Raw genomic sequence first — 27,927 nt, 5'->3', positions numbered from 1 at the left:
ACAGTGGACGCACACAAGTCCCCGCGGTTGGGTGCTGGCACGCACAGCCCGCACACAATTCTTCAGCCCAGAGTGGCGTACGCCAGCGCGGATACGGCGAGCAGCAGCGGGGCACACACCCACGCAGAGCTGCTGAGGCTGCCGTCGCTTTCGCGAAGAAGTGACGGTGCGCGGGTGGTCGTCGTAGTTGGCGCCTCCGTAGTCGTAGTGGTGGTGGTAGTTGGTGCTTTTGTCGTAGTCGTGGTTGTTGTTGTTGGCGCATTTTCCTTCTGACTCTGTCCCGGTACCGAAGCGGTCACGGAACTTGGTGCCTGTTCCTGTTTTGGAATAGACTCCGGAATTGGTGTATGTGGACTCCCTGGCATACCGGCTGCCGGACCTGATGCTTGTGATGCGGAATTTTCACCTTCCGGAATTTCGGGTTTCGGTGACGTGACGTCCGGACTTTTTGGATCTGGACTCCCTGCCCCACCGGGCCCTGGAACACCTGCTCCCGGTGGCTGAGGGAGCGTTGAACCACTGTCCCCAACTTGATCGCCACTACTCGTTGTCACGCACACGGACGGGCAGCAGCACAGGGCAAGCACCAACAGGGCGTACAGCAGACGGCACGTCATCATCGTGAGTGTGGTCGTTCAGTGGTGTGGAGCTGATCTGCACAGTGAGGGACATGGAGAGCAACAGAGAAGACGAGAGGTGCAGCAGACACACACAGAGGGCACACCACATGAGGAGAGAGGGCAGCAGCCAGGCATGCACCGTACGCCGCACACCACGTACACCACACACTCCAATCCACGGCAACAGGCACACACACACACACAGCCCTGCCGCAACACCAACACACAGATGGAGGAGGGAGAAGCAAACAGGAGCGGCACACAAGGCTCCACCGCATGTACATACGGCGAGAGCGGTCCGTCGTGTCGGCACCCCTCACGGAGTGCACGCACACACGAGAATAGGTGCAGCGCACACAGCAACACAACAGCAAAGTAACCATGAAAAAGAATAGATCCCCGCACACCACGTGGATTGTTGGTCCACGGGAAGCGCAGCCACCACCGCGGCAGCAGCACACGCGCAAGAAGAAGAAGCAAAAGAGGGGAGGTGGTGTGGAAGACCGCGGTGCTGCCGTCACTGTCGTCAGACGTTCATTTTATTAGTGGTGTTGTTGGTACAGTTGTGAACCCCTCACTGTTGTCTGCCGCGGTGCCCGTGCCGTCGGATGCGCTCTGAAGTTATGACTTCGTATCATTCTGTTCGTCGTCTGTGGAGGCGGCGGGTTCAACTCTCCCGGAGCTGCTCCCAACGTCAAAGACCCCCGTCCTGCCCGTATTGGCGTAAGGCTGTACGGCTGGAATAGCTGCGGGCTACTGTCACTCTCCCGAGTATTCAGCGCATCACTGCTGGCGGTGCGCTCGGTTGCTTTCAAATCTTTTTTACGTGCTGTTGGAGTATCAGCGGAATCGTCACCCTGTCTGTTTGCAGGCGTCATTGCAGCAGCAGTGGGGCCAGTTGGAGTGCCCGATGATGTGGACTGCGTGACGGGAGCCTCACGGGATGCGATCCGCGTGCCGCCCAAATCGGCCTCGCCCTTTTCATCCGCTGCACTGTGGAGGTTATGCTCTTCGCTGGTGCGGCTTCATCCGGCCCTTGAGGAGACGTTATTTCCGAGTCCGGCTGCAGCGGTGGTGGCAAAGACGGTTCTTCCATCGACGACTCGGGGATGCGTGTTTCGGACAGTTCCCCCGTTACCGCTGCCGCATTATTGTCCGTCTCCCCTAAACGATGCCCATCCTTTTGGCCTCAGTGGCACAACCCAACACACCAGAGCCGTCCTCATTATTCTCCCACCACCATCACTAACAACCGTGCCGCCACCAGAGCCAGAAGGCGAAGCCTGCGGTGTGTCATCACAGCCACCGCACAGTCACAAATGGCAGCAGCCCAGCAGCGGCAGCGCACACACACCATGAGGCAGTTGAAAGCAGTGAAAGGGCAAAAACACACAACGCCCCGCAAAACGGAAATATAAAAAACAACCGAGGTTTAGATTCCAGCGGGACTCCCAAAATAAATAAATAAATAAAATTCTTTCGGCAGGACTTTTACTTCATGTGCCAAGCAGCTAAAAACGACCATGTGCTTCTGTATGTTCATAATGCCTGCAGCAATAAAAAGAAAAAAGAAAACCACGTTATTGTTCCGCCAGCCCACACAACATCCCTCACATTTCATGCGGCATCCGGCCTGCTCCTCCACTCCTCCCTTCGTGCATTCCGTGGGACGCACAGCAATGAGGCCGGCACCGCGTGTGGGCAACAAAACAGCAAACAGAAAGAGGGGAATCACGTCACTCATGACGGTGGGCAGGAACGAACTATTAAATAAAGGAACAGCAAGGATACTTATCATTCCAGGAAAACAACAAAAAACAACAGTAAGATGTAAATATTAAAAGAAATCACGCAGGGAACGCGGCACATGTTCTCCGTGAGAATTCGCAATTCCACACTCTTTGGCTCACAAGACTGCCACAACCCCACACAATACAATAAAAAGCAGCAACGCCCAATACACGCACACACGCGCAGTGCTGGAAACAGTTAACTCTCGCAGTGTCAATTTCGCGTCGCAGCGCTGGGCAAAGCAGTCGTGTAGACCCACACCGCTCCCGGAATACTGCGCAGTGAGTTTTTGTAATAGGGGTTTGCTTTCGTGTCCAGAGGCATGGCGTTGAGTCAATCCGCCCGCATCACCCTCAGCAACAAATCCACTGCCTGCAGCGCCATTTTCTGAAGAAAGGAGTTTTGTGCCCAGTGGCGCCGCGCTCACTCACCTCGTCCGTGTTATCCGCGGAAACGTGTTCCCTGCCGCCACAAGTGACAGAAACGATCCCGGATGCGTTCGACGCCGCTACTATTCTCGGACCGTTGGCAAAGGAAGGCCTCTTCTTGGATGCATTCGGGACCATCACTCCGCTCGGATTGGTGGCAAACTCAGGCCTCGTCTCGGACGTGTTGGTCGCCGCGTTGGATGCGGGACTCGGATCGACGGTGTTGGGTCCGTCAGCCGCCGCAGACCATCGCCGATCCTCGTTCTGACGTGACGGCTCAGAAGTCACTTGCGACGCAGTTGTCCCACCAGATTTTGTGTCGTCCTTCTCTTCACGGGGTGGCGGCAACTGACCGATGCCCGTCTGGTCAGCATCGCTGCTCCGTGCGGGCGGATGGATGGTTCCATCGGGGGGAAATTGACGCCGCCACAATTCATAAGGGCCGGCGTATTTATGTGTCGTCACATTCATCGTGAAGGCAACGGTGGCCCCTTCCTCTTTCCTTGCACAGTTGCTACATGTGTGCGCCGCATTGGCCACATGGCACACAGCACCCAGCTCACCATTCCTGCCATGCATGTGCACATCAAAGCCACTGAACGTATAATTCTCATGCTGAGCCTCGGCACTGGCAGCGAAACAATTCCTCCACGCCCACGCACAAGCGATAGCTCAGGCTGCCGTCACTCTGAGGGCATGACACATCCACCGGCACAACCACCGCATCCGCAGCACCAGATACATGTCCAGGACTCCCAGCAGCCGTCACGCACACGGACGAGCAGCAGCACAAGAACGCAAGGACCAACACGGCGCCGCACCGTCACCATCGCAGTCATCACTCGTGGTGGAGTCGCTGGAGTCAGTCAGCCGATCCGTGAGGCAGAAGGAAAAAGAACGCAACAAGAGGGAGAGGGACGGAGCACAGCGGATACAGCGAGAGAGAGCAGACAACATGAGGAGAGGACAGCAGGCCCAGCCGCACAGTTCACACACCACGAGACGGCATCCACGCAAGGAGGGCAAACAACGCCAGCAGCCACCCACCATGCAGGAGGAGAAGACATCCACCACCATCTCCCCCAGCTCATCTCCGCAGCCCCAGGGAAGTGGCTAAAACCCGCGGCCACCACACCAGTCACACAATGAGCAGGCGAACCCTCATCCATCCACGAGGCGGAAACAAAATTCCAGCCATCCCGCCCTCAAAGCGACACGGAGCCCAACTCAACGCAGCCACACGCGGTGCATCACACCCGCAGGAAAATAGACTCGGGCTGCACACTCCCTCCCTCCCTCCCGCCTCCTCATGACCACAGAAGAAGACAACGGCCGCCACACGCAACTGCCAGCATGCACTGCAAAAGAGGAATTCAAATCCACTGCGATGTGCGTCTTGTGTGTGTGGTTGTGTGTGCCTGCAGAAACACGAGGCAAAGAATTAGAAAAGAGGGAGCGGAGTTTGTGGAGAGACGCACAAAACTAAAAATGTACAGCGAGGGTGCGTGGCGGAAACAACGAGAAGAAGACCGCTCAAACTCATGACTGCACCGCAGCCCAAGCAGTGGCGATTCACACAATATTTATTCAAAACAAAAAGAAAACCACCCCCTTCGTCTTACACAAACCCCATCGCACAAAATAATTATAAAAGAAAAAGAAATCGTCCACTACTGTTCCACACAAATTCAAAAAAGCAGCCGGCTGCCTTGTGGCCCCACCAAACTGTCTGCATATTTTGCCCAAATTAAAACTAAAAGATATTTAAATGCCTTTCAGCCGTCCGACCCTCCATGTGTCCGCACATCGTTTATATTTCATGCGGTCATCTGCGTGTTGCCGCTCCCCTCAGCCCTCTCATCGGCGCGTGAGTGCGGCCCGCAGAGCACAGTCACTCGTGTGTGGAGGCTGAGAGAAGCACGCAGACACGACGGCAGTCGCGTCACTCCATCGGGAGAGTGAGCGCAGCAAAAAAAAAAAAAATCATCAGAGAAGAAAAGAAATGCTCACGAGGCCGACACCGAAGGGTGCGCCGGCGCAAAAAAAAAAAAAAAGAAAAGAAAAACACGGCGGCAGGGTGTGGCTGTGTGTGTGGCGCTGCGGGTGTCTGCCAGCCCTGGCCGCAAAAGAAAACAAAACAAGAGGGAAGAAATGTGTGCGCCGCCCCACAGGCCCTCGTCGCACGCCCACACGTCACGGCTCCCGCAGCGCGCCGTTCGTCGCGGCCCCTCCTCATGCGTGCAGCAGGCGAGGCGCACAGGGCCGTCGTCGTGAGCGTGTCGGTGGGTGTGCGAGTGGAGCAGTTGGGCGGGAACACACGGCACCCCTCGCAGGAAGAGTGCAGAACAAACAATTAAAGAGGGAAGAGTAGAAAAGAAAAACGTCCATAGTGATTGCCCCAAAAGCAAAAAAGAAAGGGATGGGAGGAGCAAAATAAAAAGAAAACATTAAAACACAAGAAAAACAAAAAAAGTGCACAAAAACAAAAGAATTTATAAAAACAACAACAAAAAAGATGTTTTATGAGAAAAGAAATTCCTTCCAGGGGAAAAGTAATTCTCCGCAGCGGAGGTCGCAAGTGACCCACGCGGCAGCCAGCCACTCCTCACAGAGCCGCAAACCCCCACAGTCCCAACAGAAGCGGCAGCAGCGATGGCAGCAGTCCGCTCCCACGCACAGTGCCGCCATCACCCGTTGCTCCTCCAACGGCATGGGAGTTCAGAGCCGCCGCACTCCCCACACTTCCCTGCGATCGATTCGCCGGCACTTGCTGTGTGGTGGCAGATTCCCCCACCGTCGTATTTTTTTCTGTGTTTCACGCTCTTCTGGAGGCTGCTGCAAGGTCGCTTGCTCCCCTGGAGCTTCAGAAGGCTTACCCGCAGGAGGCATCGCCTTTTGATCCCCTTCCACCGATTGAGGAACGGCTTCAGTTGGTTGCGGATTTGCCGGTGGTAAGTGGGGAGCCTCTTCCAAATCGGCATCCCCACCTGAAAAAGTTAACGGGCGGTTGTACAGAAAGACGTTCTTCACAGTCACAGACACGACTTCTCGGACCTCTGCGCTGTCTCCATCCCCTCCAATGTAGAAGTGCGAGATCTCTTCCGAATCCGCATTTTCCAATTCACATGGCGCAGCACCCACGCGCTTACCATCAACGTACGCAGAGCCCTGGGTACCGTTCTGTAGCACAATGGCCACCTGGTGTGCTGTCCCTGCTTCCCAATGGCTGCTGAGCTCATTGGTCGTGTCGCCACCGCAAAACAATTTCCACTTCTTTCCGCTGTTGTACGACAACTCCATAAGTTTGGTTTCTCCTTTACTGCCCGCACGCACACCCATCAATGGAATGGGGTTATCTCCCTCCGGCGCCTTGTCGATGGACACCGTCGCCACAAGAGTGAAGTTGCAGTTCGCAAAGTGGTACAACTGATTCTCCCCCTGCCTGCCAACAGGCCACTCCGCCCACGCTCCCCGGAAATTCACGCCGTCTTTCGCCTTCTCAGCTCCACCATTATGATTCACCGTGGCGTTCACCCCGAGGTACTCGTCCCTCCATGTGTTCCCAGAGAAGTTGTCGGACAAAAAGCCAACCAGCCCAGCCGTGATCTCCCCAGCGCTGCAGTCATTCTCAGTCAAGGCACTCTTCGCAGCACTTGCAGTGGGGCACAGCTTGGAGACAGCTTCGTCCACTTTCTTCCACGTCGCCAGCACCTCCCTCACCCGCTTCAGCTGCTCAGTCAGACGCACAGACCAAAGACTGTGTGATGGCTTCTCATCGCCCTTCTTCTTCTTCTCGTACAATCCAATCAAATTATCCTCCTCCTTATTATTACCTTCACCTTCAGCACTTTCGTACAGCAGGGAGCTGGCGGCAACTTCGTCTTCGTCCTTCTCGGACACGAGCCCAATATCAGCAATGCGCGTATTGTCCGTCAGCCAAAGGTGGAGTTCACTCTTTTCCTTGTTTTCGCTGCCCTTCTCCTTAGAATACACCGGCAGAGTAACGAGCATCACTTTTTTGTTGTCATCTCCAAGAGTCGCTGTGGTGAACCCGCTCGCAGCACGTTTCGTCTGTTCCTCGTGTTTGTTGCCCCACACGCGCGAGAGTGTCCCGAGTGCCTCCGTCCACGACTCCCCCTTTCACCGGACTCGTACACCCTGCGGCGGCCATCATCGCACGCAGTCATCATCATGAGTTTCTCCTTCTCCCACTCCACGACGGAGGGATCACCGCAGCCACCGTCAGACATCCCCTTCGACAGCTTCCAACTCGAATCATCCGAAGTATCCGAAGTGTATATGAGCAGTGAGACACTCTTTCCTTCCCCTCCGTCGTTTTCTGATTCACCCTTCTTCGTTACTTCCACGGGAAACACAAGCGCACCGTCCTCCATCTTAACACCCGATCCACCGCCTGCAACCAGCTGCATCAAGGAATCCTGTTCGCGCTTAAAGAGAGTGTCGACCAGTCGCTGGTTCAAATTCCATTGGATTTTTTTGTTACTGCCACTGTCCCCATCACTGACTTTCCCTTTCGCCAGCAAAAGTCCCCACTCACCTGCGCCCCTCTCCTGAGCGTCTTTAGCAGCTGCTGTCCGGCTGTATTTTCCAGCAAGCATGTAAATATCAGTTCCATTCACAACTGTTGTTGGTCGGCTCACACCTACTTTCTTTTTCTTTGCGGGAGCGCCCTCCTCCAGGACTTGTGTATCCTTTTTGGCCTCATTCAGTAATTCCACCGGTTTTTATCTGTTGGATCCGTGAGAAGTTCGGATGCAATGCCTGTAAAGCTGCCTTCACCTCCTTTATTGCACTGCGCCTCGGCGACGGCAAATACGACAGTCCCCACTTTTAGAAGGCCGGGAACACGAAGCGAGTCCACAGTTACACCCTCATCATCAGTGATACTCCTCCATTCAAACGTTGGATCCGCCACTGAATCGCTGTTCTCCACAGCGGCTGCACCTCCACTGCCACAGCACATCATTACAACAAGAAGGAGCAGCACGCCGGAATTAAACACACGCCGGGACGTGTTGGGCCTCCGCGGCTCACTCTCTCTTCCTTCCCTCCTCCTTCCGCTGGATCCGGTCACGCGGCGACGGTTGTGTGTGCGGGGTGCCTTCACTGCAGAAACACGTGGGAGCATATAAATATGTGCGTGGGCGGTGTGTGTGCGTGTTGTTGGTCCTTTCAGTGCCTTCCAACTTCACAGTAGCGTTTAGCGCTTTTGTTTTCTTCTTCGTGAGATAGTGAGCAGGAAATAAAAAGAGGAAAAAAGCCACCAAAAGAAGTAAAGGAATAAGCACCGCCAGCATCCATAGTGAGTGGCACCATCATCCGCGCCGCAGTCAATCCCCACAACAGCAACTCACGCGCACAGACACACGGCACAGGAGAAGAAAGAACAGTGCACCGGGAAAACAGAGCGACTGTCACCACCAGCAGCAGAAGACACGGCGTGTGTCGTCCGTCACACGTCAGTACACACCAAGCAATGCCCACACACAAAAAGCGGAATGCCAAATGGCGCAGCCACCCTTCGCAGCACACACGCGCTGCCGCCAGTCGTTTCACTGTTGTCTCTCCCCGCACAGCCGGAGAGTCCCTGGCCGACGTATCCACAGCGGGAGAGACACGTCGGCACGTGCAGCTGCACGGCAGGAAACAGTCCGCACTTGTCCCAGGCACTCTCCATGCCACACCACTCACCGGCCGCACGCCGCAAACACAACAACTGCGTCAAAAAGGCAAATCGCGGTCTCCCGTCCTCCCCAATCGTGAGGGCCGCCGCAGCCAGGATCATTTGCGTTCTCAGCGTGCACGATACGAAAGGGCGTTCGTGTGTGTGCATGTGATTGTCGGCCTTTATACTTGCAGAGCAGCTGTGCGGCACAACAGAGCCAAAAGAAAGCAATGGCAGAGAGAGGCGGATGGCACACACACAAATTACTCATATCATCACACACACACACATGCAGCCCGCGGAATGGGTGCACTCAACCACAACACAGGCAGAGGATAAAAAATACCAACAACAAAAGCCGAAGCGTGGGGGCGTCCACCCAGCAGTGGGGACGCGCAGCAACAGGTGGGACGACCAGCGCACACTCTCTCGTTGCTCCCGTAAAGCAAAACACACACACAGAGGGAGAGAGAGAGAGGTCGACCACTCAATGCAATAAAAACAAAACAGAAACAGTTACGGTGCTCCGCCCATGCAGCCAGGCAGGACGGCAGCGGTGCGTGTGGCTCAAAAGAGAGCACCAACGGGCCTGCATGGGTGTGCATGCATATATACAATGGGCACATTATTGTGTGCCTCGTGGGGTGAGGTGAGGGCGAGAGTCCATGCAAGGGGACACACACACAGAGAAAGAGAAGGACGAGTGTGTGTGCGGGCGGTGCACGGCTCTCTCTCCCTCACTCTCACGCGGCCACCACCGCAGCCGCAGCCGCACACGCAACAAGAAGAAGCAAAGGAGGGGAGGTGGTGTGGGAGACCGCGGTGCTGCCGTCACTGCTGCCAGGCGTAGCCGTACCATTTGCTGGAGCGGTAGCTGCTGCTTTCGCTGTACGTGGTTTTGTCTCACTGGCCGTGGGCGCAACGTTGGTATGACTGGCTTCGGGGTCGTTGTGTGGCCCTCCGGGGTTGGGCCCTTTGCTGTTGTCGTCATTCTCATCCGCCCTACTCCGGCCATCACCACTGCCACTTTTAGAGATGGATGATGCCGTTACTTCCGCCGGGCTGCCGGTAGGTCCACCCCTCAGATCCGGTAAAACTGTGCCTTGACCCTGTTGCTCTGCCACACCATCTCCAGAAGTAGGTTCTGTCTCTTCAGGCTCCTTTTTGTTTGGTGACGGTGGCGTTTTTGTCCTTTCTTCTGTCAAAGTTTGCGAGTCTGTTTGTGCCGTTGGGCTTCCTCCTGCCGGAACTGCCACTGCTGTTGGTCGTTCTCCTACCGTTGCTGGTGCTGGCGGTGGACATCACGGTGGAAGGACCTTGTGCCTCCGCGTCACTCCGCCGTTTCTCTTCTCCAGTTGCGGCCCTACCAGCAGCTTCACCTTCTGGTTTTTCTTGTTTACTGGGAGAGTCTTTTTGTGCTTCGGGTGTTGACTCCGCTGGTGCCGACAATTCGGGCAATTCGTTCCGTGCACGATTTGCTCCTGACTGCCCACCTGCTTCTTGAGGTTTCCATCCCTTTGTGGATGCCGCAGCGCCGGTCTTCTCCAACGCATCACTCTCGTCGGTGATGGAGGGTGGGGAATTACCACCAGCAACAGGAGCGCTCAAAGATGCATCACCACCTGGACTGCCAACATCAGGTTGACTGCGACCACCAGAAGAGAAGGAGCCCAAAATGAAGCTTTTGCTTCCGTCAGAACCTACACTTCCCGTAGGAGCCCCAGGAGAACTGCCACCATCACCGAGAACAGGAGATGGGGACTTGACATCCGAAGCAGGGGACTTCAAAGAGCCATCAACACGTGCTTTAGAACCTCCATTTGAGCCACCACCACCGCCAACAGAAGCTTTGCTGCCACGAGCTTGACTGCCACTGGCACCTCCAACGCCACCAGGACCGCCAGCACCGTCGTCTCTACCGCCTCCACCTTCACCTCCGCGACCAGGAGGAGAACCGGCACCACCGAAATCAGCACCTGAACTCGGAGCCAAATCCGATTTATTTTCGGCTGTACCAGTCACCAAAGGGTCAGTCGAAGCTGCAACGGCAGTGATGGACAAGACAGATCGTAAAGGCAGCGTCAGCGCAGTTTTGTCACATCCGCTCGGCGTATACGATTTATTCGCATTCAACACCCACGACGCCATGCAGCCACCAACTGCGTTGTTCCCGAGATCACTCGCATCAGCCCCGCCGGCACCGCACCAAAGCACGCAGAGGGCACACACCAGCAGCACACGGCCAGTCATCATCATCGCCATCACTCCTGTCACTTGCCTGCAGCCTTCGGCACAAACTAACTCCCCGTCAACGCAGAGCGGAAGCAGAAGAAGAGACACGGCCGCTACACCACGCACAGCCACCGCACAGTCACAAATGGCAGCAGCCCAGCAGCGGCAGCGCACACACACCATGAGGCAGTTGAAAGCAGTGAAAGGGCAAAAACACACAACGCCCCGCAGCAAGCAAACAGAAAAACACACAAAACAATTAGAAACAAAACACAGGTAAACGAACAGCAATGAAGTTAAAATGTAAACACACACAAAAAAGGGCTGCACAGTATGGCTCCAGCGCGCACGCACCCATCCTCAAATGCGACTCCACGCAATCAGTTGTGTGCGTGCCATGCACATGAGTGTGTCTGGGGTGCGTTCAACGTGACGGATGCGGGGAGCGGCAAGGAGCACACAGCAGGGCAGCGGAAGCAAGTGAAGCAAAACACAATCATTATTTTATCCTGTTTAGCACATCGGACCACAGTGGACGCACACAAGTCCCCGCGGTTGAGTGCTGGCACGCACAGCCCGCACACAATTCTTCAGCCCAGAGTGGTGTACGCCAGCGCGGATACGGCGAGCAGCAGCGGGGCACACACCCACGCAGAGCTGCTGGGGCTGCCGTCGCTTTCGCGAAGAAGTGACGGTGCGCGAGTGGTTGTCGTAGTGGTGGTGGTAGTTGGTGCTTTTGTCGTCGTAGTGGTTGTTGTTGTTGGCGCATTTTCCTTCTGACTTTGTGCCGGTACAGAAGCTGTCACGGAACTTGGTGCTGCAGCTGGGCTAACTGACCCACCTGGCGACCCTGACTCATCGGACCCACCTGGTACCTCTTTTGGAATATTCTCCGAACCTCCTGTATCTGAGTTCCCTGCCAGAGCGGGTTCCCGCACTTGATCCTTGTTCGCTAACGTAACTGTCATACCTGTTGAACTTGTCTCCGTCGAAGTACTTGTTAACTCTGCACCACCTGCTCCCGGTGACAGAGCAGTTGGTGAACCGTTGGCCCCTTTTTGTTCTCCGCTACCCTCCGTCGCTGTCACGCACACGGACGGGCAGCAGCACAGGGCAAGCACCAACAGGGCGCACAGCAGACGGCACGTCATCATCGTGAGTGTGGTCGTTCAGTGGTGTGGAGCTGATCTGCACAGTGAGGGACATGGAGAGCAACAGGGGAGACGAGAGGTGCGGCAGACACACACAGAGGGCAGACACACACATGAGAAGAGGGCAGCAGCCAGGCACACACACACACAGCCCTGCCGCAACACCAACACACAGATGGAGGAGGGAGAAGCAAACAGGAGCGGCACGCACACACGAGAATAGGTGCAGCGCACACAGCAACACAACAGCAAAGTAGCCATGAAAAAGAATAGATCCCCGCACACCACGTGGATTGTTGGTCCACGGGAAGCGCAGCCACCACCGCAGCAGCAGCAGCACACGCAAAGTCAAGCGCAAGGAATGGAATAAAGCAGCCATTTATTTGTGTTTCTTTTTGGAGGGTGGAAGATGTCTGCATATGTTGTTATTGTTTTTGCGGAGGGTAAACCTTCATGCCTGCATCGCGTGTTGGGGTTCCCGCAGTGTGCACAACTGTTTCCTTCTCTTGTGAATTTTTATTGTGTTGGTGCAGCCAATAATTCAATTTGTGTTGTTCCTGCTTTTCGCTGGTAAAAGTGCTGCAATAGATGTTTTTATTCCCTCCTTCGTTGCTGTGGCACCTGATTCCTCACCGTTTATTGCGGTGGAAATGGGAATATGTGAGTGGACTCCCACGCACCAGAACGCACCCTCGCTCCTATTTATTGCTGCACAGAAGGGCATGTGTGTTTGGTGGTGCCTCGAACATATATTTTGTGGGCGTACATTCCCCTGCAGGCTGAGGGCGGGGCGACGCTCCGTCGCGGTGCACTTCCCTCGCATGCCGCCCACTCTGATTCATCATGCATCACCCCTCACACATATTCCGTGGTGCCACACCGTCGATATTATTGCAGCCGCTGTGATTCCGCGTATTTCACGCATTTCATTGCGCCACAATACATCCGCTCGTGTGGCCGCCGCATCCAAACAGCGGTGCCCAACACCGTGAGCGGCAGTCCACATCCCTGCATGTCCCAGCGCAGTGGTGCTTGACTGTCAGCCAGGCGCCAGACAACACGAGAGTATTGTGCCGGCAGTACAACACACGGAGCTGCAGCGAATGACTCGGGCGGCGACGCATCTATTTGTCGCAAGGCAGTGAAAAGGAGTCGGGCAAAATAATACCGGCTGCATTCACGACACCATACCCACAGCCAAAGCATGCGACATGATGTGTGCTTCGCTGGTGCTGTGGAATGCCTGCAGACGACGTCACTAGTGGAGGCACACCACCCATGATCAGCGGACAGACAATAATCGGCATGGGAGACCACAAAAGGCAGCAACGACGCCAGCAGCAGCAGCTCTCTCTCTCTCTCTCTGTTGCCTCCGAGAAGTAAATATTCCACCAGCCACAGACGGCTGTGCCATCGTGACACTCCATGCACGTCGTGGCTGCGTCAACACATCCTGCTCCCTGCAGCGCCTCAAAAGATGCCTCACTCCGTCCACTAAGTGCATCGATGCGGGCCGTGCCCGGGCTGTTCGTGGGGACCACAGCGATGTGAGGGTCACCGAGTCGCAGCATGTTTGTTGTGACGTTGTTGCATGGCACCGGCACACACACGCAGCGCCTGCATCCCTCCCTTTTGTGTTCGCCCTCCGCCGGAGTGGCCACACACACGGGCAGCAGCAAATTCACTTCACCCTCGACGATCCAAAATCAACACCGACATCCCTCGCCACGCAAAGATCTCAGTTGTCAGCACGGGCCTCCTGCCGCTCTGCCATCGACGCCGAAACACGGCACAGTGCACGCACTTATTTTCCTCGTGTGCAGTCAGCCGTTTGCTTCACACATTCTCCGACGGGCTGACGACCACAAAAGCACGCCACAAAAGCCACTGTGATCGCACAAGCTCTTGCGACGAGCGTCTGCGTGTGCATGGATCCGCTGCTCACACGTGCTGGCAGGCAGCCTGCAGCCGGTGCCCTCGTGCCAGTTCATCGGCTCCAGCATGGGAAAGAGAAAATGGCCAATTCCTCGTGTACTTATTCCCACCAGCAGCACCAACACGCTGGTCGCCAGCCGTCATTCCTCAGCACATCCAGGAATGCCGAAAAGTGACGTGGAACTGTCAGCCAGCAATGCCACAATCCCGCACACATGTCGGCTCCACCAGAGAAGACACACAAACTACACACAACACCCCTCACATGTTTTCCGAACATCATTCCAACACACCGCGACACGCCAAACAGAAGTATTCGTCACTCCACGCACCTCCCCACACAATCAAATAGTCCATGCACCACGCACGGCAGCAGCTCACACCCGTCTAAACAAGTGTTCCTCGTACCAGTGTTGTCCACGTGCTGCGGTGAGCTGCCCCGGCTGAGGCGAGCTACTGTCGGAAATATTGTTTGCGATCACTCACCCCAACGCGGCCGCCTCCCAGGTGGCTGCGCAACCAGTGTTGGGCTCGACAGCACAGGCGCGGGAGGTCGCCGAGTTCGGTCAGCACTCGACCATCGTCAACGGCGTCGAACGCAGTCGAGATGCCGGTCGCGACTGCGAGAGAGCGGCGACGGCGACGGTGCAGCGCGGGACGCCGCCCTGCGACACCCACACTCCACGGCGATGCGCTCGCTCAGCCCTCGTGCCGTTTTGTCACGAATAGGCGTCACCACGTCGGAGACCGTGCGTCGTGGCGTGCCAGCAGCGCTGACAGGCGGCGGTGGACCACTCCCTCGCTCACCCCTAGCAGGACAGAGAGCAGCGGGAGGGGGCGACAACTCTCCGTGCGGCATGCGTTCTTCCCGTGTCTGCGGATGCGAGTAGTGTCCCCCGTTTCCCAGGAACTTCGCAGGCTGCCGTCAGCAAGGGAGGTGCCACTCATCGTTCTGAGCGAGCAGCGGGCTGCGGGTACAAGATAGCGCAGCAACGCATTCAATACACCGCCGGGGCCAGGGCCAAGACAAGCGAAGAGTCGCGAAAGGACAATTCAAGCGCATACAGCGCGAAGGGCCAAACCACATCCCGGTCACCAGGGGGCACGCAAGCACGAAGTGTGCAGACGGCAGTGGGGGTCGCAGCAGTGGGATTCAGACGATGCGACGGACGAGCGGGTTTCACTGCTGCCCGATTTCGTCGGCGCTTACCAGCGCTACACGTGTCGTCTGCGTGCCGTATGTGACGCACAGAGGCAAAAGCTACTGCGAGGCGGAGACGTTGAGCGGAGCCCGAGCCCCATGGCAGCACTCCAGATGACCGTTCCCTCACTGGCGCCGGCCAAACTCGCAACATTAATGGCACAGGGAGCAGACATGATAGCCATCCGGGAGACCTGGAAGTCGTCGGAGCAGATCGCCAGCATGCATACTGGAGAGTATGTGCCCCACGCACAATCACGTATCCGCAAGGAATGTGTTGCAGCGGTGCTGGTGCGGAAAAACCTCCGCTCCAAGCGTATGCCCCTCATCACTCCTCAACGTGATTCCAGCCTCGACGTGGTGGTGGTACAATTCGCGCTGGGCCAGAACCGTGATCTTATTGTAGCGAGCACCTATATGAGGCCACCGCCGCAACCGACACAACCCTTAGGCGGTTGCTGAGCTGCCTCTCGGTCTCGTCGCCGCTCATTCCGTGTGGAGATTTCAACGTGCGTCGCCCACGGTGGGAGCCCTTCCTGGAGACCCCTCCAAGCAACTCCGCTGTAGAATTTTATACAACCGCGCACGGATGCAGGACACACCTTGGTTAACACCCCTGGTGAAACAAAGCATGCTCGTGGTGCAAGAGAGAGATCCTGTATCGACCGGACATGGTCAAGGCATCTTACCGCGTCCGACTGGACAGCCAATGTGCCGCCGCTCAGTGACCACTATGTGTTGACATTCACGCTGCATCAGGCATTTAAGGATACCATGCCCTCGGCACCCACTTCGGTGCGTCGAGTTTTCTACAGCTGGTGGAAGTCCAAGTGGGAGTCCTTCGCCAACGACCTCGACGCACAACTTCCAGCATGCGACCATAAAAAGCAATCAACCGGCATTAAAGCTTTTACGAGAGCACTTGCAGTTTCACTTCGACGGCATTGACCCCGCGGCATGCACAAGGATGATCCCAAGCTCCGGGGCGACACCCTTGCGAAGGCAGAGCGGATTGCTACCGACAGCAAGGCCCGCTGTCTGCAGTTACCGACGCCCGACCGTGAAACAGAGACGCAACGGGCAAGGAGCCAATTCTTCCTCCTACTCCGTGAGCGCTCGCGCAGCAAATATCGGCGTCGCATCAGCAAGTTAAACCCAGGCAAACCACTCGCCTAAAAAATACATTCCGGACGTAAAAAGACATCAATTCCGTCTCCCACAACGGCGTTGATGTGCGATGGCCGCAATAATAATTTCAGGACAGCAAGGAGAGCAGCGGATGCGCTCAATCTTGGATTCCTCCCCACCTCGCAAGGCGATTGGGTCTTCCAACGGGAAAAAACGGGGAAAACAAGTCCTTGTGTATTTCTTCTCCCTCCCCTTCTTAGGCCGCAGAACAACAACGAGTCGGCCGCCTCATCTTCGATAGGTTCCTTCTCTCCCCTCTCTCTGGATGCCTCTTTTAATCGTACAGAGCTGCGTGCAGCGCTGCGCAGCACACCGTACGGCAAGGCCCCGGGCCGGACGAAGTCCACAGCGAGGCGCTACCACATCTTTCGACGAAGTGTCTCCGACTCCCTCTCCGCCGCATCAACCACAGCCGGACAGCCGGCACGATTCCGGTCCAGTGGCGACGAGCCACCATCGTCCCACTCTTAAAACCCGGTAATTCGCCGGCGCTAACGGAGTCATATCGACCCATCAGCCTTCCTTCCATCGTGGGTAAGGTCGCTGAGAAAATGGCATTGAGGAGACTGCTTTGGCTGTGGACGCCTCGTCCGCACCAGCATGCGTGCCGTAGTACGCGTACCACGACGATGCAGCTGGCACACCTCATACATGAAGTGGAGCATAACAGAACCGATTACTTCCAAGCGAACCTTCCCAAGAAGAGCGGTGTTGGAAGCCAGCTCCACTGCAGACCCCATCGGGCTCCGTTGGTGCTGGTAGACTCCAGCAAGGCCTTTGAGTTCACTGGCTATCGAGTCCTCAGTCGCTTGCCGGCCAATATTCCGGGGGTGAACTGCCGAAGGTGACTTGGAAAATTTCTGCGTGGCCGCTACGCGAAGACACGAGTTGGCAACAGACACGGCGATCGGTCTTCCACGCTGCGAGGAGTTCCTCAGGGGTCCGTATTGGGAACACATTTTTGTTCTCCCTTTACGCACACCCACTTCTCAATCTGCTGAACGGCTTCCCAGGCGTCACAGCAGACACGCACGCGGATGATCTCTCCATTGTAATCAACGGCCACTCTCGGGAAGACGCCATTCCTGCAGCCAACATGGTCCTCAAAAAACTGCACGCGCGGGGCCAGTAAAATGGCCTGGCCATCATCCCGTCAAAGTGCAAAGCCGCTTGTTTCACACTCTCCACGCACACGGAGTCAAACTATGATCGCAAAGGAAAGCGGCCGCTGGTAGTGGCTGGATGTAAAATCCCAGTCATGACCATGGGGGCATCGCGAACTGCGAAGCTTCTCGGCATGGATCTCGATCCACAACTGACGGTAAATGTGGCGGCCGCCTCGCAGCGGATATCGCAGCCACGCCGCATTGCGCATAAAGAGGCGGGGCCATCTCCACATGACCCACGCACGTTCATCATCGGATACGGCGCATCCAAATTGCGCTACGGCAGCGAGCTCATATGGGCAGTAGCGACGGATTCAGCGAAGAATGAGATGCAAGAGACGTACGCAGGTCTGGCACGCATTGTTAGCGGAGTTCCGAGCACTGTCGACCAGTAATCCGCACTCCTAGAAGCAAATATACCGCCGCTCCACGTCGTCCGCCTGCACGCGGCTCTCCATGTTTGATAACACACGCAATTGTCAGATGGACTGGAAGCGGAGATCAACGTCTGAGCCATCGCCTCGCGCAGGTTTCCGCATCCCGCCGTTGTCTCGGCACGAGCTATATGCCTTCGTAGACGCATACGCAAAGGGCTACGGCATCACCGAGGACTCACCACGCGAAGAGCGGTTCTTTCGCGGCTCCATTCCTCCCTGGTCTGCGGCCTCCGCTCACCGGGTCGCCATCGGTGTGGAACTTCCGATAGACCACTCGATCACCGACGAAGAACTGATAAGGGAAAAGCGCAGAGTCCGTAAAGAGGCTCCAGCGCTGCACAGCCACCGCTCGTGGATACTCGCAGCGGATGGCGATTTCGACGTTCCCACGCCAGCCTGCGTTGGCATACCGCCTTCGTCCCTGCATTCCTCGCAGATAATAGAGAAAGTAAGTAACAACTGCGGCACACGCCCTTGAAGCTGCAGGACGGAATCCAGTGCGCTGCTCTTGGCCCTGGAGTGGCTGATTATCCCTCGGATCCAGCACAGGCGTAAAAACCCCGCTTGTGGCGACACAAAGCCAGTCTCTCCTAGCGGCCCTCAACAAGGACCGGATCTGGCAGCGTCTCTTGACACTGATGCGTGCCGGCCGGTCCGTGCACCGGCAGTTTTGTTACGGACATTGTGGAGTGCATGTTGACGAGCCTGCGGCTCAGCATGCGACGCAGACCATGACAACCAGACAACACACGGAACATGGAATCGCACCCATATGGCACACGGACCCGCTGACATGCTTTGCTGCCCAGCCCAGCAACAAGTGGCGTCGTACCATTCGCAAAGACACTCACCGCTACTCGCTCTGTGGTGCCAGGAAGCGGTCGCTGCCACCGCAGGATCAGCCAACCTCCACAGACACGCCAGTTGACACGCAGGAAACCTTTCGCCATCTGCTTCTAGAATGCCCAGGCACCTCCGCTGCGCGCCAACGGCTGGGCATTCAGGAAGATCCACGCAGCGAAAAGTTCTCTCAGTGGCAGTTGCTTCACAGCAGGAAGCTTTTTCCGCTGCTCAACCGCCTCCTCGGCACCAGGATGGCATCGTGCGGCTAGACGCGCCGGTAAGAGTGGTAAAACGAACAAATATTGGTGCTGGTGTTCGTGGCAACCTGCTGCGCAATGGATTGTTGAATGACGACGGCCGAGAGAGAGCCTCGCAAAGTCGCTGTCTCCACAGGCATCTCGGCCCGCCCCCTGCTGCCCACTCCCCTCCACCAAACCCACAAAAATAAAAAACGAAGTAGACAGCAATGCGACCCAACAGAAATGTCCGCAAGGCAACGCAAATTCCACAACAGCAGCGTGAGGGGGCACTCAAACACCGCCGTCGCGGCTTCGGTGACAGTGAGAAAGCGTGCAAATCAGCAGCACAAAAACAAAAACAAAAGAAAACCAACAAAAGAAGTTTCAGGGGAATCAGAGTTTGGTTCAATGAGCCCAACGTCCCCCAGTTCAAGGGAGACCGAACCAAAACTTACACACACAAAAACAAAAACAAAAAACAAAATATTTCGCTGCTCCCTCCGCGAGAAGCAGGCTCGTTGCAAACTCGCGAATTGGCAACCATCGAGGCCCCACAGCAGCCAGACACCTCCTCGAGCTGCGCCACACAAAGTGAGTCACTGGCGACCCTGTCGCTGAATGCCTCGTCGTGATAGCAGGCCCTCGTGCCACTGTGAAGCAGCTGGCCCTTATGCCACAAGGGAAAACGCGTCACCGCACAGCGTGCAAACCGTCAAATTGAAGAAACACAAAGGAAAAAAAAGAAGGAAATCAAAACAGAGAAATGCCCTCGCCGCATTCCAACGCGGTCTCCACTTAAACAAAGGGCCAGTGACAAAAAAGCGCTGAAAAACAAATTCAAATTACGCATCCCCATCTGTCCGCAGATTTATTCAAAATGTTCGAGAACAAAAAACAAAAACATTACTGGAAATCATTTCCTTGTTATGAGAGCGCACACGCACATTTACCCAAACGGTTCACACCACAATTATGAATTTATCTACAATTGTCACGAGACTCTCTCACTACATCAGAAAAAAACTGCCGTAAAGAACACGTGCAGCAGCAAAGCACACGCACACAGAAGAAGCCCTCCGCCCGAAAAAGCCGAAAGTGCAGCGCCATCGGGCAAAATCAAAAACATACGAGTGGCACCGTTACCAGCGGGAGTCGAGGGCGTACCGTGGGCACTGCTGTCAACGGGAGTTGAGGGCGTACTGTGGGCACTGCTGTCAACGGGAGTCGAGGGCGTACTGTGGGCACTGCTGTCAGCGGGAGTCGAGGGCGTACTGTGGGCACTGCTGTCAACGGGAGTCGAGGGCGTACTGTGGGCACTGCTGTCAGCGGGAGTCGAGGGCGTACTGTGGGCACTGCTGTCAGCGGTAGTTGAGGGCGTACTGTGGGCACTGCTGTCAACGGGAGTTGAGGGCGTACTGTGGGCACTGCTGTCAACGGTAGTTGAGGGCGTACTGTGGGCACTGCTGTCAACGGTAGTTGAGGGCGTACTGTGGGCACTGCTGTCAACGGGAGTTGAGGGCGTACTGTGGGCACTGCTGTCAACGGTAGTTGAGGGCGTACTGTGGGCACTGCTGTCAACGGGAGTTGAGGGCGTACCGTGGGCACTGCTGTCAACGGGAGTCGAGGGCGCACTGTGGGCACTGCGGTCAGCGGGAGTCGAGGGCGTACCGTGGGCACTGCTGTCGCTGCTGCTGTCCATGTGTGCTTCCGTGCCAATCAGGTCCTGGCTCAAGAACAAGGTCCTGATCTCCTCGGCATTCAGCTGACGGTTGTAAAGAAGAACATTATTCACCGTCACGTGGCTTATGGTTGGCATATCACTCCCTTTATACCCGCCAACGTGGAAGTGGGAGATGTCAGGCGTCCTCCCGTCTGGCACAACGGTCTGCCCTGAACCCTCCAGAGGTTCTCCATCAATGTACACGGAGCCAATTTTATTCGCCATCGTAAGAACCACGTGGTACCTCTTACCCGTCTCCCACGATCCCGTCGGCGTCACCGGCGTTGATCCGTATATTGGCTGCCACTGGTGCTTCTTGTCGTACGAGAGCCCCAGGAGTTTTTTGCCACCAGAAGAGTCCAGGCTCGCACCCAGCAAAGGACTCGCGACGCTCGGAACCTCGTGAATCGTCACCGACGCCACCAGCGTGAACGCGTGGTTTGCAAAACGATACCGTTGATTCTGCCCCTGCTGGCTCACCGGCCAAAGCGCCCCTCCGCCAACCCCCGCAAACTTCAAACCGTTCGGAACCCTCTCCGCATTTGCCGTGCTTGCGTTGACGCAGCGGTACGCATCCTCCCATACGTTTTGGGAGGCATTGCCGGACAAAAACCCAACAAGACCAACCGTGGTGACAGCGGGACCACAACCACGCTCTGACGACGAAGCGGCTGGATCAGCAGGGGTGCAAATGCTGGACAGGTGGCTGTCCCAATTCTTCCAGGACTGCAGCACTGATTTAATGATCCGTAGCTCGCCAACCAGGCGTGCAAAAACAAGGCTGTACACCTCGTTAGTGTTGATCTCATGCAAACAGTACAGCTTATCATCCTTGTACAGGACGGAGCTGTAGGCGGCATTTTCATCATCAATGGATACTTGCCCAACGTTATAAATGCGCTGGTTATCCGTCAGCCAGAGGTTCAGTCGGTCGCGCAGCCACCTTCCCTTAAAATTCAGCGGGTGTGTGAAGAGCATCACACGCATTCCTTCGATGGTCACGGCAGTGAAGCTGCTCTGACTGCCGGGCTGGTCCGATTTTGGTGAGGGGCCCCACACACGCGAGAGCGTGCCGACAGCCTCCACCCACGTATTCCCCATGTCACTGGACTCGTACACCAGACGGCGTGCCCGGTCAACTCGGGTGTTTATGATGAGCTTCCCCTCCCACTCAAGGGCCACAGGTTCAGAGCAGCCAAAATCGCTCCTGCCCTTCCCAAACTTCCACGTCTTGCCCTCGTCTTCCGAGTAGAAGATCTTGGAAAAAACCTGCTTCCTTTTGTTCGTAACCTGCACAGGGTACACAAGATTCCCGTTGGACGCCACAATGGCAACACCCGCACCGCCAAGAAATTGATTTGTGTGCATTCCTTCCATTTCTGCCGGAAAAAACTTCTTCAGTGACACGGGGCTCCCCCATTTGATACTCGCAGTTGTCTTGCCGCCCGCAGTGGACTTCGTGACCTCACCAACGGCAAGCAGAATATCCCAGTCTCTCGCATCACCATGCGACGTCCAGTAGCTTCTCGAACTATTGTAGCTTCCAACCAGGACGTAAAGCTTGTTGCCCTTCACAATCACTGTGGGAACCACCACACGAGAAACTGACGATACACGGCTGTTCTTGATGGCAATTTGGGTCTCCCATGTCTCCCCGTCGTCCACGCTGTACTTCGCCACCGTATCAATGAGGGAGTTGTCATTAGATGTTTCGTAGCGAGCGTCCGCGATGGCAACCATCACCCCATCCACATTAACAAGGGCGGGGAGGCGGAACGAGTGGACAACCCGCTCGGTGACTTTGCCGTCCTTTTCAAATGGCACCTTCGAGCTTTGCCGCTTAAACAGCTCAACTCGGCTCGATCCGGGTGCCAGGGCGTGCGCGGGCTCGCTGGGGCAGAGCGCAAGAAGAAGCGACACGAAAAACATTAGCCAGAACATCCTACTGGCCCCAACGACTGTCCTCCCCATCGTAGTCGGTGCCTGCCTGTGTGTCCTTCGGGTGTTGTTTGTGGAACTTCTATTATGCCTAAAACAATGGTGTCAAGATCTTCTCTTTGCAGGGGGATTGCCGCGGAGAAAGTGGGAAGAGAAAGGGGAACACACAAGTCGCCGTGGGCTCAAAGCGCCGGGTACCGTCCGCGGGACAGCACGCAATTGTGGCAGTTCATCGTTGGTGGTGGCCACGCGCGGAACACTTCTTTCTTCTTCCAACGGTCTTTCATTCCGCGCCACGGCAGCGGCACGCGGGAATAGAAGGCAGGGAAGCAACGACAGGCCTGACGGACGCGATGGCCGCTGCTGTGGGAACTACGAGGCCGCCTCGCACAAGAACGCCACCGCCGCCACCAAAACAGCTCTCTCGGCATCCGCCGCGCCGCGCCACGGCGTCCAGCGTCGCGCTGGGCTCTCCGCAAGCCCCGCAACAGACTGAGAGCAATGTGCGGCACGCTGCGGCAGCGCCATGACCATCATCCCGACGCCCCTTCCTGCGCGGCTCGTCGCATTGCAGAAACCGCACCGTCAGCAGGTTGCTGCTGTCAATAAAACGGAGCCAAAGTAACGCCGGCGTGTCGCGGGACTTGCGGCAGGCGCATGAAACCCTCTCACCGCCGGCAGCTCACGCCAAACACCACACGGGCGATCACGTCATGATGCTGCCTCCGCCAAGCTGACGTTATAGCCGTCATCCGGCGACAGAAGCTTGCCCTGGTACACATGCCCTTGCCGTGTCTCGGCCTCGACTCGGAGAGACGGGGAAGGTCGCAATGACAATGAAGACAAAGCCTGTTAAGACAAATCGATTCGTTGGTCCTGGAGTGGCTGATTATCCCTCGGATCCACCACAGGCGTAAAAACCCCGCTTGTGGCGACACAAAGCCAGTCTCTCCTAGCGGCCCTCAACAAGGACCGGATCTGGCAGCGTCTCTTGACACTGATGCGTGCCGGCCGGTCCGTGCACCGGCAGTTTTGTTACGGACATTGTGGAGTGCATGCTAATGAGCCTGCGGCTCAGCATGCGACGCAGACCATGACAACCGGACAACACACGGAACATGGAATCGCACCCGTATGGCACACGGACCCGCTGACATGCTTTGCTACCCAGCCCAGCAACAAGTGGCGTTGTACCATTCGCCAAGCCACTCACCGCTAATCGTTCTGTGGTGCCAGGAAGCGGTCTCCGCCACTGCAGGATCAGCCAACCTCCACAGGCACGCCAGTTGACGCGCAGGAAACCTTTCGCCATCTGCTCCTAGAATGCCCAGGCACCTCCGCTGCGCGCCAACGGCGGGGCATTCAGGAAGATCCACGCAACAAAAAGTTCTCTCAATGGCAGTCGCTTCATAGCAGGAAGCTTTTTCCGCTGCTCAACCGCCTCCTCGGCACCAGGATGGCATCGTGCGGCTAGACGCGCCGGTAAGAGTGGGAAAAAGTAATAATGAGCATTCTCGCCACCATCGGGTCGTGGCGCACCTTGCGATCTCGCTGGTGACCCTCCTGCTCCACTGCTGCTTTGCGCAACAAGTCATCACAGTCATTTTCGTGGTTTGGTCGGCCTCGTGTTGCGCTCCGGGTTCTCCTCCTTCATCGTCTTGCGGTGTTTCCTTTGCCGTCCCTGGCACTGTGACTCTCCCGTGACGATTTTTTCCGAAGCCTCACTTCCCTGGGAGGTCCTCCCGCCACCAGCGTGCCCTCCGCCCAAAGACTCCGGTCCATTTGCACGCATCTGAGCGACAGAGGCGCTGCCAGTGCCGGACGGATTGCAATTGTTACTTCGCAGTGGGTCGCTGCAGGATTTATCCTGCCTCGTCGGAGCAGTGAGTGGTCCTGCGGCGGTGGGATTAGGGCACTCACCCGCCGTGTTTTCTCCACCCTCCTCGTCTTCCTGATTGCTGTCAACCTCAGAGTTCACGTTCCCCTTTCGTCCAGAGCCACCGGCCACGGTCCTCCTTCCGCAGCCATCACAGCCCGCGCGTGCTCAGCAGTCACCGCGCCATCACCAGCGGGCCGCACACACACACCGTCGCAGCAGCCGTCAAAAACACGCACGAGCCGTTGCACATCACTGCAGGAGCCAACAGGACGCAGAGCACACGGCCAGTCATCACAAACAGTGGAGTCGCCCAACGCTGTGGAGCCGCCTGCAAAAGCACAGAAAACAAAAGAAAAGACACGGCCGCTACACCACGCACAGCCACCGCACAGTCACAAATGGCAGCAGCCCAGCAGCGGCAGCGCACACACACCATGAGGCAGTTGAAAGCAGTGAAAGGGCAAAAACACACAACGCCCCGCAGCAAGCAAACAGAAAAACACACAAAACAATTAGAAACATAACACAGGTAAACGAACAGCAATGAAGTTAAAATGTAAACACACAAAACAAAGGGCTGCACAGTATGGCTCCAGCGCGCACGCACCCATCCTCAAATGCGACTCCACGCAATCAGTTGTGTGCGTGCCATGCACATGAGTGTGTCTGGGGTGCGTTCAACGCGACGGATGCGGGGAGCGGCAAGGAGCACACAGCAGGGCAGCGGAAGCAAGTGAAGCAAAACACAATCATTATTTTATCCTGTTTAGTAAATAGGACCACAGTGGACGCACACAAGTCCCCGCGGTTGGGTGCTGGCACGCACAGCCCGCACACAATTCTCAGCCCAGAGTGGTGTACGCCAGCGCGGATGCTGCGAGCAGCAGCGGGGCACACACCCACGCAGAGCTGCTGAGGCTGCCGTCGCTTTCGCGAAGAAGTGACGGTGCGCGAGTGGTTGTCGTGGTACGTGATGCCTCTGGCGCAGTGGTCGTCGTCGTGGTTGTCGTAGTTGGAGCATTTTCCTTCTGACTTTGTGCCGATACCGTACCGGTCACGGAACTTGATGCTGCAGCTGGGTTAGCGGACCCACCTGACGACCCTGACCCATCGGACCCACTTGGTACCTCTTTTGGAATAGTCTCTGGACCTTCGGTACCTGGAGTTTCTTGCACATCGGTTCCCGCACTTGATCCTTGTGATGTGGGGTTTCCACTTTGTGTCTGTCCATTACTGGGCTGACTTGAGGGCTCTGTCCCACCAGTCGCTCCACTTGGTGCCTGTTCCTGTACCTTTTTGGTCGGTTCTGCTGACCCTGACGTACTGGACTCCTTAATATGTTCCTGTCCATCACGGTTCGCCGCATCTCCTGCCCCTTGCGAACTGGACGTACCATGTGGCTGTTTCGCACTGTTCCCCGTAAACCCTGTCGTACCGGTCACTCCATCAGTACCTCTTCCGGTAACAATCCTCGTGTCTGATGCTTCTCCCGTACCGTCCTGATTTTCGGGTCCCGGTAACGCAACGTCCGGACCAGTTGAACATGGCCCCGTGGAAGTATTTGCTTGCCCTGAAACACCTGCTCCCTGTGACTGAGCAGTCGGTGAACCACTGACACTATCTTGTTCTTCACCAGTCGCTGTCACGCACACGGACGGGCAGCAGCACAGGGCAAGCACCAACAGGGCGCACAGCAGACGGCACGTCATCATCGTGAGTGTGGTCGTTCAGTGGTGTGGAGCTGATCTGCACAGTGAGGGACATGGAGAGCAACAGGGGAGACGAGAGGTGCGGCAGACACACACAGAGGGCAAACACACACATGAGGAGAGGGCAGCAGCCAGGCATGCACCGTACGCCGCACACCACGCGCGACACACACTCCAATCCACGGCAACAGGCACACACACACACAGCCCTGCCGCAACACCAACACACAGATGGAGGAGGGAGAAGCAAACAGGAGCGGCACACAAGGCTCCACCGCATGTACATACGGCGAGAGCGGTCCGTCGTGTCGGCACCCCTCACGGAGGGCACGCACACACGAGAATAGGTGCAGCGCACACAGCAACACAACAGCAAAGTAGCCATGAAAAAGAATAGATCCCCGCACACCACGTGGATTGTTGGTCCACGGGAAGCGCAGCCACCACCGCAGCAGCAGCAGCACACGCAAAGTCAAGCGCAAGGAATGGAATAAAGCAGCCATTTATTTGTGTTTCTTTCTGGAGGGTGGAAGATGTCTGCATATGTTGTTATTGTTTTTGCGGAGGGTAAACCTTCATGCCTGCATCGTGTGTTGGGGTTCCTGCAGTGTGCACAACTGTTTCCTTCTCTTGTGAATTTTTATTGTGTTGGTGCAGCCAATAATTCAATTTGCGTTGTTCCTGCTTTTCGCTGGTAAAAGTGCTGCAATAGATGTTTTTATTTCCTCCTTCGTTGCTGTGGCACCTGATTCCTCGCCGTTTATTGCGGTGGAAATGGGAATACGTGAGTGGACTCCCACGCACCAGAACGCACCTTCGCTCCTATTTATTGCTGCACAGAAGGGCATGCATGTTTGGTGGTGCCTCGACCATATATTTCGTGGGCGTACATTCCCCTGCAGGCTGAGGGCGGGGCGACGCTCCGTCGCGGTGCACTTCCCTCGCATGCCGCCCACTCTGATTCATCATGCATCACCCCTCACATACTCCGTGGTGCCACACCGTCGATATTATTGCAGCCGCTGTGATTCCGCGTATTTCACGCATTTCATTGTGCCACAATACATCCGCTCGTGTGGCCGCCGCATCCAAACAGCGCTGCCCAACACCGTGAGCGGCAGTCCACATCCTTGCGTGCCCCAGCGCAGTGGTGCTTGACTGTCAGCCAGGCGCCAGACAACACGAGAGTATTGTGCCGGCAGTACAACACACGGAGCTGCAGTGAATGACTCGGGCGGCGACGCATCTATTTGTCGCAAGGCAGTGAAAAGGAGTCGGGCAAAATAATACCGGCTGCATTCACGACACCACATCCACAGCCAAAGCATGCGACATGATGTGTGCTTCGCTGGTGCTGTGGAATGCCTGCAGACGACGTCACTAGTGGAGGCACACCACCCATGATCAGCGGACAGACAATAATCGGCATGGGAGGCCACAAAAGGCAGCAACGACGCCAGCAGCTATCTCTCTCTCTCTCTCTCTCTGTTGCCTCCGAGAAGTAAATATTCCACCAGCCACAGCCGGCTGTGCCATCGTGACACTCCATGCACGTCGTGGCTGCGTCAACACATCCTGCTCCCTGCTGCGCCTCAAAAGATGCCTCACTCCGTCCACTAAGTGCATCGATGCGGGCCGTGCCCGGGCTGTGCGTGAGGACCACAGCGATGTGAGGGTCACCGAGTCGCAGCATGTTTGTTGTGACGTTGTTGCATGGCACCGGCACACACACGCAGCGCCTGCATCCCTCCCTGTTGTGTTCGC

At 56.4% G+C, this 27,927-nt stretch overlaps 7 protein-coding genes and 2 pseudogenes across 7 annotated transcripts, besides 14 other annotated features; all 9 read right to left on the bottom strand.

The window, feature by feature from the left end:
- Positions 1–311: part of a sequence feature (areas not merged during assembly with more than two copies in the genome that could not be assigned to a particular haplotype) that runs on past the window's edge.
- On the bottom strand, positions 63–620 carry Tc00.1047053507085.140 (mucin TcMUCII, putative; the record flags this gene model as incomplete). The annotated part of the gene is made up of 1 exon (XM_811435.1): positions 63–620. One exon carries the CDS (start codon positions 618–620, stop codon positions 63–65), a length of 558 nt encoding a protein of 185 aa, XP_816528.1.
- Positions 175–259: a microsatellite.
- Positions 312–553: a sequence feature (areas merged during assembly that could not be assigned to a particular haplotype. This can correspond to areas where the two haplotypes were merged or to regions with more than two copies in the genome that were merged during assembly.).
- Positions 554–24,796: a sequence feature (areas not merged during assembly with more than two copies in the genome that could not be assigned to a particular haplotype).
- On the bottom strand, positions 1,163–1,498 carry Tc00.1047053507085.130 (uncharacterized protein; the record flags this gene model as incomplete). Its single annotated transcript, XM_811434.1, has 1 exon — positions 1,163–1,498. The coding sequence occupies one exon, from the start codon at positions 1,496–1,498 to the stop codon at positions 1,163–1,165; it is 336 nt and encodes a 111-aa protein (XP_816527.1).
- On the bottom strand, positions 2,053–2,418 carry Tc00.1047053507085.120 (uncharacterized protein; the record flags this gene model as incomplete). Its single annotated transcript, XM_811433.1, has 1 exon — positions 2,053–2,418. The coding sequence occupies one exon, from the start codon at positions 2,416–2,418 to the stop codon at positions 2,053–2,055; it is 366 nt and encodes a 121-aa protein (XP_816526.1).
- Positions 2,074–2,096: a sequence feature (AT_rich).
- On the bottom strand, positions 2,765–3,418 carry Tc00.1047053507085.110 (uncharacterized protein; the record flags this gene model as incomplete). The annotated part of the gene is made up of 1 exon (XM_811432.1): positions 2,765–3,418. One exon carries the CDS (start codon positions 3,416–3,418, stop codon positions 2,765–2,767), a length of 654 nt encoding a protein of 217 aa, XP_816525.1.
- Positions 4,879–4,904: a microsatellite.
- Positions 5,239–5,352: a sequence feature (T-rich).
- Tc00.1047053507085.80 lies at positions 5,556–7,988 on the bottom strand (annotated as a pseudogene).
- Tc00.1047053507085.70 lies at positions 9,267–10,787 on the bottom strand (annotated as a pseudogene).
- Positions 10,351–10,470: a microsatellite.
- On the bottom strand, positions 11,348–11,911 carry Tc00.1047053507085.60 (mucin TcMUCII, putative; the record flags this gene model as incomplete). Its single annotated transcript, XM_811431.1, has 1 exon — positions 11,348–11,911. The coding sequence occupies one exon, from the start codon at positions 11,909–11,911 to the stop codon at positions 11,348–11,350; it is 564 nt and encodes a 187-aa protein (XP_816524.1).
- Positions 11,460–11,520: a microsatellite.
- Positions 14,303–14,863: a mobile genetic element.
- Positions 15,029–18,970: a mobile genetic element.
- Positions 19,930–22,608, bottom strand: Tc00.1047053507085.30 (trans-sialidase, putative; the record flags this gene model as incomplete). Its single annotated transcript, XM_811430.1, has 1 exon — positions 19,930–22,608. One exon carries the CDS (start codon positions 22,606–22,608, stop codon positions 19,930–19,932), a length of 2,679 nt encoding a protein of 892 aa, XP_816523.1.
- Positions 23,550–24,073: a mobile genetic element.
- Positions 24,797–27,927: a sequence feature (heterozygous, non-Esmeraldo-like haplotype).
- Positions 25,297–26,166, bottom strand: Tc00.1047053507085.10 (mucin TcMUCII, putative; the record flags this gene model as incomplete). The annotated part of the gene is made up of 1 exon (XM_811429.1): positions 25,297–26,166. One exon carries the CDS (start codon positions 26,164–26,166, stop codon positions 25,297–25,299), a length of 870 nt encoding a protein of 289 aa, XP_816522.1.
- Positions 27,630–27,650: a microsatellite.

The sequence above is a fragment of the Trypanosoma cruzi genome, genomic scaffold, assembly GCF_000209065.1.
Source record: "Trypanosoma cruzi strain CL Brener 1047053516879 genomic scaffold, whole genome shotgun sequence".
Taxonomy (NCBI): Eukaryota; Euglenozoa; class Kinetoplastea; order Trypanosomatida; family Trypanosomatidae; genus Trypanosoma; species Trypanosoma cruzi.
Note: the sequence above shows the minus strand (reverse complement) of the source record. Positions and strands in the feature narration are given on the sequence as shown.